The sequence below is a fragment of the Schistocerca nitens genome, chromosome 1 (genome assembly GCF_023898315.1).
Source record: "Schistocerca nitens isolate TAMUIC-IGC-003100 chromosome 1, iqSchNite1.1, whole genome shotgun sequence".
NCBI classification, from domain to species: domain Eukaryota; kingdom Metazoa; phylum Arthropoda; class Insecta; order Orthoptera; family Acrididae; genus Schistocerca; species Schistocerca nitens.
In genome coordinates this window covers 788,683,596-788,701,157 of record NC_064614.1, presented here as the reverse complement: position 1 = coordinate 788,701,157, position 17,562 = coordinate 788,683,596, and the positions used below count along the sequence as shown (strand labels likewise).

General features: G+C 39.1%; 1 protein-coding gene across 8 annotated transcripts in view; it reads left to right on the top strand.

Moving 5' to 3' along the window:
• LOC126262041 (la-related protein Larp4B-like) overlaps positions 1-17,562 on the top strand; it is a 504,153-nt gene that overhangs the window by 474,255 nt on the left and 12,336 nt on the right. For all 8 annotated transcript variants that reach the window (XM_049958589.1, XM_049958591.1, XM_049958588.1 and 5 more), the window contains 2 exons: positions 6,893-7,205; positions 11,282-11,629. In XM_049958589.1, coding sequence (XP_049814546.1) covers positions 6,893-7,205; positions 11,282-11,629 — 661 coding nt within the window. The remainder of the gene's footprint in view (positions 1-6,892; positions 7,206-11,281; positions 11,630-17,562) is intronic.

The following is a 17,562-nucleotide window of genomic DNA, read 5'->3' as shown; positions in this document are numbered from 1 at the left end:
ATTTCAAAATGCAGTGTGTATCAAGGAGAAGTTGCTTCACTCCTGCTTCTATATACTAAAATGGCATGCAATAGATCTACAAGTAAAGCAGTTATTAATGTGAATGTTAGTTTGAATAACATGAAGTTACTTTTGACTGTAAGTGACATACCTTTCACTTCTTCGAACTTAGCAACCTGTTTACTGGGTCACTCAGACAACTATAGAGGAACACACAGGTCAACAGCAGATCTAAACCACAATACAACATTTTCGTTACTTTGTACATACAGAGCATTCCATGAGTTAAAAAAAGAAAAAAACACCATAGAAATAACCAGGAATTACACTACATACAAATGTATTTATGCTCTGCCATTTACACACAAAGTCACAATATTTGGTGAAGACCGCCAGTCTCGGTAGTGGGATGAAAGCAGAGCTCACCATCTGCAGCATCGTTGACAGGACTGACTGTGGACCTTTGGTACAGAGCCAAGTGGAGGGTCTGAATCAGAGGCTGAGACGGTTCTGCGACCATGTGGGCTGCAGATTCCTCGACTTGCGCCATAGGGTGGTGGGGTTTCGGGTTCCACTGGATAGGTCAGGAGTCCACTACACCCAGCAGTTGGTTACACGTGTAGCAGGAGCTGTGTGGCATGGACTGGTCAGTTTTTTTAGGTTAGATGGCCTCAGGCAAGTACAGAAAGGCCAACAGCCTCAAAGGGTGCAGGGCAAAGTCAGGACATGCGGGGACCAAGCAGCAATCGGTTTTGTAATTGTAAACTGTCAAAGCTGTGTTGGTAAAGTACCGGAACTTCATGCACTGATAGAAAGCACCGAAGCTGAAATCGTTATAGGTACGGAAAGCTGGCTGAAGCCAGAGATAAATTCTGCCGAAATTTTTACAAAGGCACAGACGATGTTTAGAAAGGACAGATTGCATGCAACCGGTGGTGGCGTGTTTGTCGCTGTTAGTAGTAGTTTATCCTGTAGTGAAGTAGAAGCGGATACTTCCTGTGAATTATTATGGGTGGAGGTTATACTCAACAACAGAGCTAGATTAATAATTGGCTCCTTTTACTGACCTCCCGACTCAGCAGCATTAGTGGCAGAACAACTGAGAGAAAATCTGGAATACATTTCACATAAATTTCCTCAGCATGTTATAGTCTTATGTGGAGATTTCAATTTACCAGATATAGACTGGGACACTCAGATGTTTAGGATGGGTGGTAGGGACAGAGCATCGAGTGACATTATACTGAGTACACTATCCGAAAATTAGCTCGAGCAATAAAACAGAGAACCGACTCGTGGAGATGACATCTTGGACCTACTGATAACAAACAGACCCGAACTTTTCGACTCTGTATGTACAGAACAGGGAATCAGTGATCATAAGGCCGTTGCAGCATCCCTGAATATGGAAGTTAGTAGGAATATAAAAAAAAGGGAGGAAGGTTTATCTGTTTAGCAAGAGTAATAGAAGGCAGATTTCAGACTACCTAACAGATCAAAACGAAAATTTCTGTTCCGACACTGACAATGTTGAGTGTTTACGGAAAAAGTTCAAGGCAATCGTAAAATGCGTTTTAGATAGCTACATGCCGAGTAAACCTGTGAGGGACGGGAAAAACCCACTGTGGTACAACAACAAAGTTAGGAAACTACTGCGAAAGCAAAGAGAGCTTCACTCAAAGTGTAAACGCAGCCGAAACCTCTCAGACAAACAGAAGCTAAACGATGTCAAAGTTAGCGTAAGGAGGGCTATGCATGAAGCGTTCAGTGAATTCGAAAGTAAAATTCTATGTACCGACTTGACAGAAAATCCTAGGAAGTTCTGGTCTTATGTTAAATCAGTAAATGGATGAAAACAGCATATCCAGACACTCTGGGATGATGATGGCATTGAAACAGAGGATGACACGCGTAAAGCCGAAATACTAAACACCTTTTTCCAAAGCTGTTTCACAGAGGAAGACCGCACTGCAGTTCCTTCTCTAAATACTCGCATGGATGAAAAAATGGCTGACATCGAAATAAGTGTCCAAGGAATAGAAAAGCAACTGGAATCACTCAACAGAGGAAAGTCCACTGGACCTGACGGGATACCAATTCGATTCTACACAGAGTACGTGAAAGAACATGCCCCCCTTGTAACAGCCGTGTACCGCAAGTCTCTAGAAGAACGGAAGGTTCCAAATGATTGGAAAAGAGCACAGGTAGTCCCAGTTTTCAAGAAGGGTCATCAAGCAGATGTGCAAAACTATAGGCCTATATCTCTGACATCGATCTGTTGTAGAATTTTGTAACATGTTTTTTGCTCGAGTATCGTGTCATTTCTGGAAACCCAGAATCTACTCTGTAGGAATCAACATGGATTCCGGAAACAGCGATCGTGTGAGACCCAACTCGCTTTATTTGTTCATGAGACCCAGAAAATATTAGATACAGGCTCCCAGGTAGACGCCATTTTCCTTGACTTCCGGGAGGCATTCGATACAGTTCCGCACTGTCGCCTGATAAACAAAGTAAGAGCCTACGGAATATCAGACCAGCTGTGTGGCTGGATTGAAGAGTTTTTAGCAAACAGAACACATCGTGTTGTTCTCAATGGAGAGACATCTACAGAAGTTAAAGTAACGTCTGGCGTACCACAGGGAAGTGTTATGGGACGATTGCTTTTCACAATATATATATAAATGACCTAGTAGATAGTGTCGGAAGTTCCATGCGGCTTTTCGTGGATGATACTGTAGTATACAGAGAAGTAGCAGCATTAGAAAATTGCAGTGAAATGCAGGAAGATCTGCAGCGGATAGGCACTTGGTGCAGGGAGTGGCAACTGACCCTTAACATAGACAAATGTAATGTATTGCGAATACATAGAAAGAAGGATGCTTTATTGTATGATTATATGATAGCAGAACAAACACTGGTAGCAGTTACTTCTGTAAAATATCTGGGAGTATGCGTACAGAATTATTTGAAGTGGAATGATCATATAAAATTAATTGTTGGTAAGTCGGGTGCCAGGTTGAGATTCATTGGGAGAGTGCTTAGAAAATGTAGTCCATCAACAAAGGAGGTGGCTTACAAAACACTTGTTCGGCCTATACTTGAGTATTGCTCATCAGTGTGGGATCCATACCAGGTCAGGTTGACAGAGGAGATAGAGAAGATCCAAAGAAGAGTGGCGCGTTTCATCACACGGTTATTTGGTAAGCGTGATAGCGTTACGGAGATGTTTAGCAAACTCAAGTGGCAGACTCATCAAGAGAGGTGCTCTGCATCACGGTGTAGCTTGCTGTCCAGGTTTTGAGAGGGTGCTTTTCTGGATGAGGTATCGAATATATTGCTTCCCCCTACTTATACCTCCCGAGGAGATCACGAATGTAAAATTAGAGAGATTCGAGTGTGTACGGAGGCTTTCCAGCAGTCGTTCTTCCCGCGAACCATACACAGGTGGAACAAGAAAGGGAGGTAATGACAGTGGCACGTAAAGTGCCCTCCACCACACCGTTGGGTGGCTTGCCGAGTATAAATGTAGATGTAGATGTAGAATATGTTTGCACACTGAATGTATCTCATTCATGTTACATGGTGGATATAATTCTGCAATACAGTCTATATTGTCTGACAACAATTTGTTGTAGAATTGTGAAACATGTTTCGTGCTCACATATTATGACATTATTGGAAAATGAAAATCTCCTCTACAAAAATCAACATGGATCCCATAAACAGAGACCTTGTAAAGTCAGCTCACACTGTTTGTCCATGAAATCAAGAGCAGAATTAACATGGATTTCATATACCGAGACCTTGCAAAATTCAGCTCACACTGATCATCCACAAGATCAAGAGTGCCATAGATGAAGGTGCTCTGTTGCTGCCATGTTCCTTGATTTCCACAAGATATTCAAAACTGTTCCACACTGTCATTTAGTCAACAAAATATGATCTAACAAAGAATAAGACCAGACTTTATGTTAATGACCTAGTGGATAATTTTGAAAGTTCCATAAGGTGTTTGCAGACACTGCTGTTATATTACAGAAAGACTGCAATACCAAAAGAATTTAGTGAAATACATGAAGACCTACATATGATTAATGATGCACAGGGTCTGGTAGTCGACCCTAAATGTAAAGTATTACACTTAAACAGGCAAAGAGGTTCCACTACTGTTTGATCACATTATAGGTGAAAAATCAATGGAAACAGTAACTGCCACAAAATACCTAGGAGCAACCATCTGGAGCAACCTAAAGTGGGTTGACCATGTACAATAAATTGCAGGAAAAGCAGATGGTGTGTTGAGAATTATTTGGAAGATCTTAAAGAAATGTAATTAATGAAAAAAGAGTAGCTTACAAAACATTCATTTGACTGATTATTCAGTACTGTTCATCATCTGGGACCCTTAACAAATAGGATTAAAAGAAGCGACAGAGTAATGTGTTTTGTCGTGGAGAGATGCCACAAGAGAGTGTTGTGCATCATGGAGAGGTTTACTGTTGAAATTCTGAGACCTTATGTTCCAAGAAGAGTCAGGCAACATATATATAACTTCCTCCCACATATGTCTCACAAAATGGTTTTTATTACAAAACTAGAGACATTAGTTTTCATATGGAGCTTTACCAGCAATCATTATTCCCAAATACCATTCATAAAGTGAACAGGAAAGGATGCTTCCAGAGCATAGATGAAGACACAGATGTACTTATGCATAAAAGGAATTGAGCAGAGATAACCCAAAAATGTATTTTCTTTCTTTATGCTTTTAGAAGAGAAATATGAAGTAGATTATTCTGTAAGGAGAAGTGAAATAAAATATGCAAAGTACTTGATGATAAACTCTAAATTTCAAACCTAATTAAGGTCTTTACTTACCTCACTAAATAAATATATTCATATGAAAATATGAACCAATTTTTTATTTACTTCTACATCTACCTCAGGGTCAACAGAAGAAAAGTGCTGTCTTCTTATGTGTAAGTTTATTTTATTGTGTCCCCCTCATTCTGTTTCAGGTGTTTTTACCATTGTGTTAAAGTTCTGAATAAATATTTGATTTCTACTAGAACCACATCTCACAATTTTATTTATTTATTACTTAAAATCTGCCCATCTGCCTCTTGCTGACTGCAACACCCTACCTTGCACATTCTAGCAATTACTGAAGTTTTCTCTAAACTCTACCATCTCCCACAAGAAACCCTTTGTCTGTTTGTGCCCATTGGCAGGTTTTACTCTGTTCTGTAAGAAGAAAATTTATATCATATGCAAAATTTTAGTGTCAAATGAAGCTTTGAATGAGACAAATAAAGTCACAGGTGATAAACAGTGTGTGTGTGTGTGTGTGTGTGTGTGTGTGTGTGTGTGTGTGTGTGTATGTTTGTGGGGGATGGGGGAGTAGATGAGAACATGATGGTGTATAGGGAGAAGGATTGAGGGAGGGAGGGGGGGGTCTCTTTTTTGCAGCATTTGTTTTACATATAATTATTGTCACTCGTTCACTTTGTATACATAAGACATCAGAAGTTGAGAAGGAAGTGAGTCAAGATTGTGGCTTATCCCCAATGTTATCTCATTCTGTACACTGAGCAAGCAGTAATGGAAACCAAGGAGAAATTGGGAAAGGGAATTAAAATTCAGGGGAAAGAAAAAATAATTTTGAGGTTTGCCAATAACACTGTAGTTCTGTTAGACACAGCAAAGAACTTGGAAGAAGACTGGAATGGAATGCATAGAGTATTGAAAGGGGTTAAAAGGTGAATATCAACAAAAGTAAAACATGGTTAATGAAATGAATTAAGTTGGGTGATGCTGAGGGAATCAGATTAAGAAATGAGATGCCAAAATTAGTACATGAGTTTTGATATTTGAGCAGCAAAATAACTGATGATGGCCAAAGTACGGAAGATATAAAATACAGACTGGCAATGGTGAGAAAAAACATTTCTGAATTTGTTAACATTTAATATAAATTTAAGTGTTAGGAAGTCTTTTATGAAGGTGTTTGTACAACATGTAACCTTGTACAGAAGTGAAGTGTGGACGGTAAATGGTTCAGACAAGAAGAGAATACAAGCTTTTGAAATATGGTGCTATAGAAAAATGCCGAAGACTAGAGGGGTATATCAAATAACTAATGATGAGGTGCTGAACTGAATTCAGGAAAAAAGAAATTTATGGCACAACTCCACTAAAATAAGAGATTGGGGATCAAAGAATAGTCTGTTCGTTAATGGTGGGAAGTAGTGGTGGAGAGGGGGGAGAGGGGGAAGAATTTAGATGCAGACCGAGGTCTGAATACAGTAGGCTGGTTCAATTGGGTGTAGATCGCAGTTGTTGTTCAGGGGTGAAGAGGCTTATACAAGATGGACTAGCATGGAGAGCAGCAGTGAACCAGTCTTCGGACTGAAGACCACCACCACCACAATGAAAACCATGATATGTACAAGTATCTTCCCAAGTCCATGTTAAATGCTTCATACAGATTTATGGTAGTGCTACTAATTACAGACCTTTACTTTTTTGTGACTGTGTGGAATACACATAAAGTATAAGTAGTTCTCATTACTTCCTAGTTTCATTGTTACTTATAGTGTTATTCTTATATAGTAAAATTTGAAAAGTTACAGCATGATGCCATTCTAAAGACTCATTCTGTTGTTGATCTTACACACATTTAAATTGATTTTGTTACTTCAATTAATATCGCATTGGATGTTTCTACCTGACTACAAGTGAAAGTCATTCATAGAGTTAATAAAGTATTTCTATGTAACACAAATAAGAGTGATACTTGACTAATAAAATACACAATTGGAGGTTATTTAGCTTCTAAACAAAATTCACTGTGAATATTACTAAGTACATACTTCTCCAACCAAATCAGGTGCAGCAGCAGCCACAGACACAACAACTCATGATGGCATATCAGTACTTGGATCCCCGTTACCGAGCTTACATGCTACAGCAGCCATCAACAAGTAGTAGTGGGGAATACCTTGTGAGCTGGCCTGGTCCTGTGCCTAGTCCACATCAACGTTCCATTTCTGGACACCACCACAACCACAGTCATCATCATCACCATCACCACCATCATCATCAGTCACATCATCATCATAAGACATCAGACCAATTGCCAGTCAGGCATGGTTCATCAAAAGGTTACCATCAGACAAATGGTGTGGCTGCAGCTGGACCAGGTAAGATGACATTCATCATAACTGTTCAAAATATTTTCTGAGTTGTTTCTTATTCATGTTTAACATGTGAAATCTAGGTTCAATGAAACCCAAATATTCACTCAGATTTGATGATCCCTCCCAGGGGATGCCTCCTTGCAAAAACCCCTCCAAAGATCAGTATGCTAGCCAAATGAAATATGCAGTAAATACCCTTTAAAATTTCTACTAATGAAATGAAAATAATGGCACTCAAAGCAAAATATCCTGTCAGATCAAAAATTGTTTTTGAATGACTCAGTTATAGGATAGGTCTTATTTAGTGACGATGGTTCCTGTGTTATTCTGGACGAAGAGCTTCACAAGAAAAAACTCAATTACAAATGAAGATATTAGAACAGAAGTACATATTTTCAAGATGACTGAAAAAATATTAAAAACATCATGAAGATTGGAGACAACACCTTCTGAGAATGCTAGGTAACAGAATTCTCCAAAGATCCTGAACTATATGCTGAATGGGAAAAGAGATATTGGAAGACCTCAAAGGGAGTGATTTTGTTTGTGAGTTTGTAACAGGAAACAGCCCAGTCCTTGAAAGGAAGATGATGATGAAGATTATAATGAACTGAAAACCTTTAGGGGAAGAGTTCAGCACTGCTTTGAATGTCAAATCATTCCAGCTTCCTTTCTGACAAATTGTAAAAAAAACACAAAGGGACTTTCTTCCCTTCTATGACTGACAGAAGTTGGATAAATCTGTTTGTATTTGTAGAATTTTATTCAGTTTCTGTAGCATTGAGCATGTACTGCATTATTTTTAAACCAATTGTATATTAATCTTGTGTGGAATGTGATCAAGGCTTTCTTTTAAATTAGGTCTATGTATTTCAGATGAAAGTAGCTCATAAGGCTCCCAACCTACTGATACTAGCCCCTGAGAGATATAGATGTCATAGTGTCAACAGTAAACTAAGCCCCAGTGAGCAATCACTTCTGGAAAGTAAAGTATTACATATTAATAGGTGACTAAATACTGGAATTAGCGGCAGAGAAATACTTAAAATAAATCCAAATGAATATCAAAAGGATAGGTTAACTAGTAGTGTAGTGAATATAACTGACACCTTGGGTACTATACTTTATTAACGTGCCCCCCCTTCCACGTTGGCATCCAGGATATGACACTACACTTAATTGGCACCCCCTCCCCCCCCCCCCCCACCCAGAAACACATATAGTAATATAATATTTAGAATGGGTTTTGGTGCTCCGGTGTTTGCAGGATTGGCCGACTAAGTCGTTTCCAGGGAACACCCGATTGCTTGTTGTTCGAGTGGTGAACACAATCTTCGTGGAGGCTCCTGCAGTGTCCCCCTGCTGTGGCCAAATCCTTAATCTCACACAGTACATCGAAGACGGCTATCAGAGAGGAGAAGTAACTGGGGTCGCATTCCTGGATCTCAGTGCGGCATATGACACAGTTAACCATAAGTTGCTTACCCAGAAAGTGTATAATGTCACTAAGGACTACACCCTTTCTATGTTCGTGCAATGCATGCTACAGAACAGACGCTACTATGTAACCTTACAATCTAAAAACAGCCGATGGAGGACACAGAAAAATGGACTTGCACAGGGTAGTGTCTTGGCTCCAATATTATTTAACATCTATACCAATGATCTTCCCATCAGCCACCAGACACGAATGTTCATATATGCTGATGATGCAGCAGTGGCCACTCAGGATAAAACCTTTGAACAAGTAGAGGAGAATCTCACAGGAGCCTTAACAGAACTTGCTACCTATTACGACGGCAATAATCTCAAACCAAACCCTAGTAAATCTCAAGTATCTGCCTTCCATCTTAGGAACAAACAAGCCAAACAGAAACTCCGAGTCATGTGGCAAGGGGAAGAGCTGAAACATACAAACAGCCCAAAATACCTGGGAGTAACACTGGACAGAGCACTTACTTTTAAGCAGCACTGTCACAACACTAAAAAAAGGTCTGTGCCAGGAACAACATACTGCGGAAGCTAACAGGTTCATCGTGGGGAGCTCAACCACATGTTTTGCGCACCACGGGTCTGGTGCTGAGTATCTCAGCAGCGGAATATGTGGTGCCAGTTTGGAGGAACTCTGCTCACACTAAACAAGTTGACGTCGCCATAAACGAAACTGTACGTATTACCACAGGATGCCTCAAACCAACTCCCACAGACATCATTTATCCCATCATAGGCATAGCACCACCCACTATCCGCAGACAAGTAGCCGCCGAGATCGAAAGATCAAAACAAAAGAATGATCCTCGACACCCGATGCATATGCACCGAAAACAACGTGTCCGGTTGAAATCCCACAGGAGTTTCATTGAAACTACTGAAGAGCTCCCCACCAAGCCCGTCGCAAGGTGGCTATCTCTTTGGGAACAAATGGTGCCACACTCCACAAGGGAACTACTTGAGGAGGGATCTGCAGGATTTCAACTACCTTTTACAACTTGGAGGTCATTAAACCGGCTGCACACTGGAGTAACTGGGTGCAAATCAAACCTATTTAAATGGGGTTACAGTGACAGCGATAGGTGTGAATGCGGTGCAATACAGGACTTGGACCACCTACTGATTTGCCCCGATATGTCTATAACATGCACTAAAGGTGATATTTTGAAAGTCAATGACAAAGCAAACTACGTTGCTAAGTACTGGAAAGGGAAGATATAATTAGTGCATCCTGATACGGAAGAAGAATATATAGAATTTACTCTAAAAGTAGAATATTTTCCAGAAAATCTTGTTTGTCCGGATGCCCATTTGGCCATTTGGTGCCCCTCTGCAAGTGAGCCCAGGACATAACAGCCCCTCTTGCCCCCTCCCACCCTCACTATGCCACTGAGGTTAACAATAATGAAAATACCTGGATGAAATAACATGTAAGATAAAGGAAAGGCAACCACTCACCTATAGCTGACTGATTTGAAGCACATAGACACATGTAACAGAATAGCAGTTAACTAGCTTTTGAGCTCTGCTCTTTCTCCAGGAGAAGTGCACATTCATGCACACAACCACACAGGCACCTAAACACACATGCCTGTGGCTGTGGTGAAACTAGAATAAATACTGTTGTCTGTTGCATGTGTCTCTGCACCACACATCTGTTGGCTAATAGGATAGGTTAGCTGGAAATGGAATTTCAATAGCACATTTCCTATGAGATTTAATCACCCTGTAATATATTATAAGCAAATGAGGAAGAGAGAGAGCACAGGCTCAGATTAGGTAACAATGGGGTAGGAATTTGGTGGTGCATTTTTCAAAGGACTTGGTATAGAGAACTGTCCAAAATCAGTCTCCAGATCACTTTTCTTTTTTTTTCACATGACTGATTTTGGGCAAGCTGACCATCTTCAGATCTAGCACAAAAAAATCACGTGGAAATACAGAAAATCAATCTGGAGATTGGAAAAAAAATCAGGTATTCAACTGCAGCAACTCCATTTCTTTCACTGATGTCTTTGTATATATCTTCTGCTCATCTCCCACTTGGCTCACTCATGGCTGGAATGATTGACAGAAATGGAGTTTCTACAACTGCACAACTGGGATCCTATGGATTGCTAATTGAAATCATATGGATCATTAAGACATTATAAGTGTTTGCAACAAAAGCTGGGTGTACAGGCATTATTCTTCTGTCACAGGTGTTGTTAAAATAATAAATACAGCAAGAAAACATTGAGAAAACTCTGATATTTCAATAATTTCTCTGGTTGATTGTCTCTGTTACAATTTATTAAAACAGTTATGCTCTCATTTTTGTTGATGCAAGATTTTTTCCATAGTTTTGGTGCAACTGAATCATAGTTCAAATTTTATATCATATATTACATTCCTATGGAGCTTAGCTGTAATAGTAGTATTGAGACCAGATAGTTTTTATAGAAGAAGATTATGAAATTACTTTGTGCATACTAGGACATTTTTACAAAAATTTCATTGTTTACATTGAAATTATTTTCTCCACACCAGTAATCTTTCAGTAATTCATTCATGTTTTATTTTAATGTAAATATGTATTAAATGTTCAGGTGGCAGCACCAAAGCATCGAAGTCATCAAGCAAAGGTCAGGAACAGCAGCAGCAGCAGCAGCAACAACAACAGCAGCAGCAGCAGCAGCAGCAGCAACAACAACAACAACAACAACAACAGCAACAGGCTCAACAACAGACTCATCATTCATCCCATCATCTGTGTAATCCATGCATGCAGGCAAGCAACCAGGATAGCTCAAGTCTTGAAGCTTATGATCTTGCCAGCCCTTGCTGTGATCCTCACTGTGTGCCATCATCAAGAAGAAGATCTCGGCATCACAAAGAACATAGAAACAATGGGCATAGCAGTAAGAGCAGTTCAAAGTCTGTTCCTGAGTCTAAAGGTACATTGTTATATGTTAGATGTTATCATAATGTAAGAACTACAATTACTAGATTATACACATAATAAACATAAGTAATCATTTTCTCCTTGTTACATAATATGACAATAGATTGGGGAAACAACCAAATACTGGTATGTTACTTAGAAGTACCATCCACAACAAATTTTGCATTCCACAGATGTTGATTTTAGATGGATTAGTTTCATGTCCACATAATATCTTTATACTGCAGTTCCTTCTGTTAAATGTTAATACTGAACAGGATATAAAATCTGTTAAATCTGAGCTCAAGAGGGTAATCAGTAAGCCAAAAATTGATTGTTTTAGGACACTCCTCAGAGACATTCACTGGACTGATGTTTACAGTGCTCATGGCATGAATGAAAAATATAACATTTTTGCTAATAAAGTGCTTACCTTATTTGAACACTGCTTTCCCCCAAAACTTACCAAGGTTAGAGCAAAGTCTACAAAGAAGCCATGGATTACTCAAGGAATAGGGGTATCTTGCAAAACAAAAATCCGAAACATTTCCAATGTTGATGCTATAGCACATTATAAGAAATACTGCAAAATATTAAAGACTGTAATACGGATGTCAAAGCAAATATATTACAAGGAAAAGATAGTCATATCAGATAACAAAATAAAGACAATATGGGATATAGTGAAGGAGGAGACCGGTAGAACCAGACACGAAGAGGAACAAATAGCATTAAGAGTAAATGATACATTGGTGACAGATGTGTATAGTGTTGCAGAACTTTTTAACAAACGTTTTATAACTGTTACTGAAAAGATGGGGTTGTCAGGTTCGGTAGATGCTGCTATGGATTACCTTAGACCAGACATTTCAAGTAACTTCCATAATATGAATTTGACCCTCACTACCTTGCGTGCCACAACGGAGGGGTATCTGTTGAGAGGCCAGACAAACATGTGGTTCCTGAAGAGGGGCAGCAGCCTTTTCAGTAGTTGCAGGGGCAACAGTCTGGATGATTGACTGATCTGGCCTTGTAACATTAACCAAAACGGCCTTGCTGTGCTGGTACTGCGAACGGCTGAAAGCAAGGGGAAACTACAGCCGTAATTTTTCCCGAGGACATGCAGCTTTACTGTATGATTAAATGATGATGGTGTCCTCTTGGGTAAAATATTCCGGAGGTAAAATAGTCCCCCATTAGGATCTCCGGGCGGGGACTACTCAAGAGGACGTCATTATCAGGAGAAAGAAAACTGGCATTCTACGGATCGGAGCGTGGAATGTCAGATCCCTTAATCGGGCAGGTAGGTTAGAAAATTTAAAAAGGGAAATGGATAGGTTAAAGTTAGATATAGTGGGAATTAGTGAAGTTCGGTGGCAGGAGGAACAAGACTTTTGGTCAGGTGATTACAGGGTTATAAATACAAAATCAAATAGGGGTAATGCAGGAGTAGGTTTAATAATAAATAAAAAAATAGAGTGCGGGTTAGCTACTACAAACAGCATAGTGAACGCATTATTGTGGCCAAGATAGACACAAAGCCCATGCCTACTACAGTAGTACAAGTTTATATGCCAACTAGCTCTGCAGATGATGAAGAAATTGATGAAATGTATGACGAGATAAAAGAAATTATTCAGGTAGTGAAGGGAGACGAAAATTTAATAGTCATGGGTGACTGGAATTCGTCAGTAGGAAAAGGGAGAGAAGGAAACATAGTAGGTGAGTATGGATTGGGGGGAAGAAATGAAAGAGGAAGCCGCCTTGTAGAATTTTGCACAGAGCATAACTTAATCATAGCTAACACTTGGTTCAAGAATCATAAAAGAAGGTTGTATACCTGGAAGAATCCTGGAGATACTAATAGGTATCAGATAGATTATATAATGGTAAGACAGAGATTTAGGAACCAGGTTTTAAATTGTAAGACATTTCCAGGGGCAGATGTGGATTCTGACCACAATCTATTGGTTATGAACTGCAGATTGAAACTGAAGAAACTGCAAAAAGGTGGGAATTTAAGGTGATGGGACCTGGATAAACTGAAAGAACCTGTACAGAGTTTCAGGGAGAGCATAAGGGAACAATTGACAGGACTGGGGGAAAGAAATACAGTAGAAGAAGAATGGGTAGCTCTGAGGGATGAAGTAGTGAAGGCAGCAGAGGATCAAGTAGGTAAAAAGATGAGGGCTAATAGAAATCCTTGGGTAACAGAAGAAATATTGAATTTAATTGATGAAAGGAGAAAATATAAAAATGCAGTAAATGAAGCAGGCAAAAGGGAATACAAACGTCTCAAAAATGAGATCGACAGAAAGTGCAAAATGGCTAAGCAGGGATGGCTAGAGGACAAATGTAAGGATGTAGAGGCATATCTCACCAGGGGTAAGATAGATACTGCCTACAGGAAAATTAAAGAGACCTTCAATGAAAAGAGAACCACTTGTATGAATATCAAGAGCTCAGATGGCAACCCAGTTCTAAATAAAGAAGGGAAGGCAGAAAGGTGGAAGGAGTATATAGAGGGTTTATACAAGGGCGATGTACTTGAAGACAATATTATGGAAATGGAAGAGGATGTAGATGAAGATGAAATGGGAGATAAGATACTGCGTGAAGAGTTTGACAGAGCACTGAAAGACCTGAGTCGAAACAAGGCCCCGGGAGTAGACAACATTCCATTAGAACTACTGATGGCCTTGGGAGAGCCAGTCATGACAAAACTCTACCATCTGGTGAGCAAGATGTATGAGACAGGCGAAATACCCACAGACTTCAAGAAGAATATAATAATTCCAATACCAAAGAAAGCAGGTGTTGACAGATGTGAAAATTACCGAACTATCAGTTTAATAAGTCACAGCTGCAAAATACTAACGCGAATTCTTTACAGACGAATGGAAAAACTGGTAGGAGCGGACCTCGGGGAAGATCAGTTTGGATTCCGTAGAAATGTTGGAACACGTGAGGCAATACTAACCTTACAACTTATCTTAGAAGAAAGATTAAGAAAAGGCAAACCTACGTTTCTAGCATTTGTAGACTTAGAGAAAGCTTTTGACAACGTTAACTGGAATACTCTCTTTCAAATTCTGAAGGTGGCAGGGGTAAAATACAGGGAGCGAAAGGCTATTTACAATTTGTACAGAAACCAGATGGCAGTTATAAGAGTCGAGGGGCATGAAAGGGAAGCAGTGGTTGGGAAAGGAGTGAGACAGGGTTGTAGCCTCTCCCCAATGTTATTCAATCTGTATATTGAGCAAGCAGTAAAGGAAACAAAAGAAAAATTCAGAGTAGGTATTAAAATTCATGGAGAAGAAGTAAAAACTTTGAGGTTCGCCGATGACATTGTAATTCTGTCAGAGACAGCAAAGGACTTGGAAGAGCAGTTGAACGGAATGGACAGTGTCTTGAAAGGAGGATATAAGATGAACATCAACAAAAGCAAAATGAGGATAATGGAATGTAGTCAAATTAAATCGGGTGATGCTGAGGGGATTAGATTAGGAAATGAGACACTTAAAGTAGTAAAGGAGTTTTGCTATTTAGGGAGTAAAATAACTGATGATGGTCGAAGTAGAGAGGATATAAAATGTAGACTGGCAATGGCAAGGAAATTGTTTCTGAAGAAGAGAAATTTGTTAACATCGAGTATAGATTTAAGTATCAGGAAGTCATTTCTGAAGGTATTTGTATGGAGTGTAGCCATGTATGGAAGTGAAACATGGACGATAACCAGTTTGGACAAGAAGAGAATAGAAGCTTTCGAAATGTGGTGCTACAGAAGAATGCTGAAGATAAGGTGGGTAGATCACGTAACTAATGAGGAGGTATTGAATAGGATTGGGGAGAAGAGAAGTTTGTGGCACAACTTGACTAGAAGAAGGGATCGGTTGGTAGGACATGTTTTGAGGCATCAAGGGATCACAAATTTAGCATTGGAGGGCAGCGTGGAGGGTAAAAATCGTAGAGGGAGACCAAGAGATCAATACACTAAGCAGATTCAGAAGGATGTAGGTTGCAGTAGGTACTGGGAGATGACGAAGCTTGCACAGGATAGAGTAGCATGGAGAGCTGCATCAAACCATTCTCAGGACTGAAGACCACAACAACAACAACAACCCCAACAGAAATAATGTCCATCATAAAATCTTTAAAATCAAAAACATCTAGTGGGTATGATGAAATATCAACAAAGTTAATTAAAGAATGTGATTCTGAGCTAAGTAACATATTAAGCTATCTGTGTAACCAGTCGTTTATTAGTGGAATATTTCCTGAATGGCTGAAATATGCTGAAGTTAAGCCACTGTTTGAGAAGGGAGATAAAGAAATAGCGTCAAATTTCTGTCCAATTTCACTGTTGCCAGCATTCTCAAAAATTTTCGAAAAAGTAATGTACAGTCATCTTTATAACCATCTTATCTCAAATAATATACTGTCAAAGTCACAGTTTGGATTTCTAAAAGGTTCTGATATTGAGAAGGCTATCTACACTTACAGTGAAAATGTGCTTAATTCATTAGACAAAAACTTGCAGGCAACTGGTATATTTTGTGATCTGTCAAAGGCATTTGACTGTGTAAATCACAATATACTTTTAAGTAAACTAGAATATTATAGTATAACAGGAAATGCTGCAAATTGGTTCAAATCTTATATCTCTGGCAGGAAACAAAGGGTGTTATTAGGAAAGAGACATGTATCAAGCTATCAGGCATCATCCAACTGGGAACTAATTACATGTGGGGTCCCACAAGGTTCCATTTTGGGGCCCTTACTTTTTCTTGTGTATATCAATGACCTTTCATCAGTAACATTACCAGATGCCAAGTTTGTTTTGTTTGCCGATGATACAAACATTGCAATAAATAGCAAATCAAGTGTAGTCTTAGAAAGATCAGCCAATAAAATATTTGTGGACATTAATCACTGGTTCCTAGACAATTCTTTGTCACTAAACTTTGAAAAAACACACTACATGCAGTTCAGAACTTGTAAGGGGTGTCCCAAGAGTATATGTCTAACATACGATGACAAGAAGATAGAAAAAGTGGACAGTGTTAAATTCTTGGGATTACAGCTTGATAATGAATTCAACTGGGAGGAGCACACCACAGAATTGCTGAAGCGTCTTAACAAATCTCTGTTTGCAATGCGAATTTTGTCAGACATAGGGGATATAAAAATGAAAAAGCTGGCATACTATGCTTACTTTCATTCCATAATGTCATATGGGATTATTTTTTGGGGTAATTCATCAAGCCAAGCTAAAGTTTTCCGGGCACAAAAACGTGCAGTGAGAGTTACATGTGGTGTGAACTCAAGAACATCCTGCAGAAGCCTGTTTAGGGAACTAGGGATACTAACTACTGCTTCCCAATATATTTATTCCTTAATTAAATTTGTCATTAAAAATATATCACTTTTTCAAACCAACAGCTCAATTCATGGAATCAATACTAGAAATAAGAATAATCTTCACAAGGATTTAAAGTCACTTAGTCTTGTACAAAAAGGTGTGCATTATTCAGGAACACACATTTTCAATAACTTGCCAGCAGCCATAAAAAGCTTAACAACCAATGAAATTCAGTTTAAGAGAAGCCTAAAGGATTTATTTGTGGCCAACTCCTTCTACTCCATTGATGAATTTCTTAGTAAAACCAACTGATTTGTATATAAGTACAACATAACTTCTGCACAATTTCAGTGCAGTAATGTGTTCATTGAAAATTTGTGTGTGTGTGTGTGTGTGTGTGTGTGTGTGTGTGTGTGTGTGTGTGTGTGTGTTAGTATAATCTAACTTCTGCACCATTTCAGTGCAGTAATGTGTTCATTGTAAATAAGTATTACAGTAGTTGTATTACCTTATAAATAAATAAAAAACTTTTTTATTTTAAATTCAGTGCATTAGTATTTGTAAAATGACTCTTAGTCTTCATT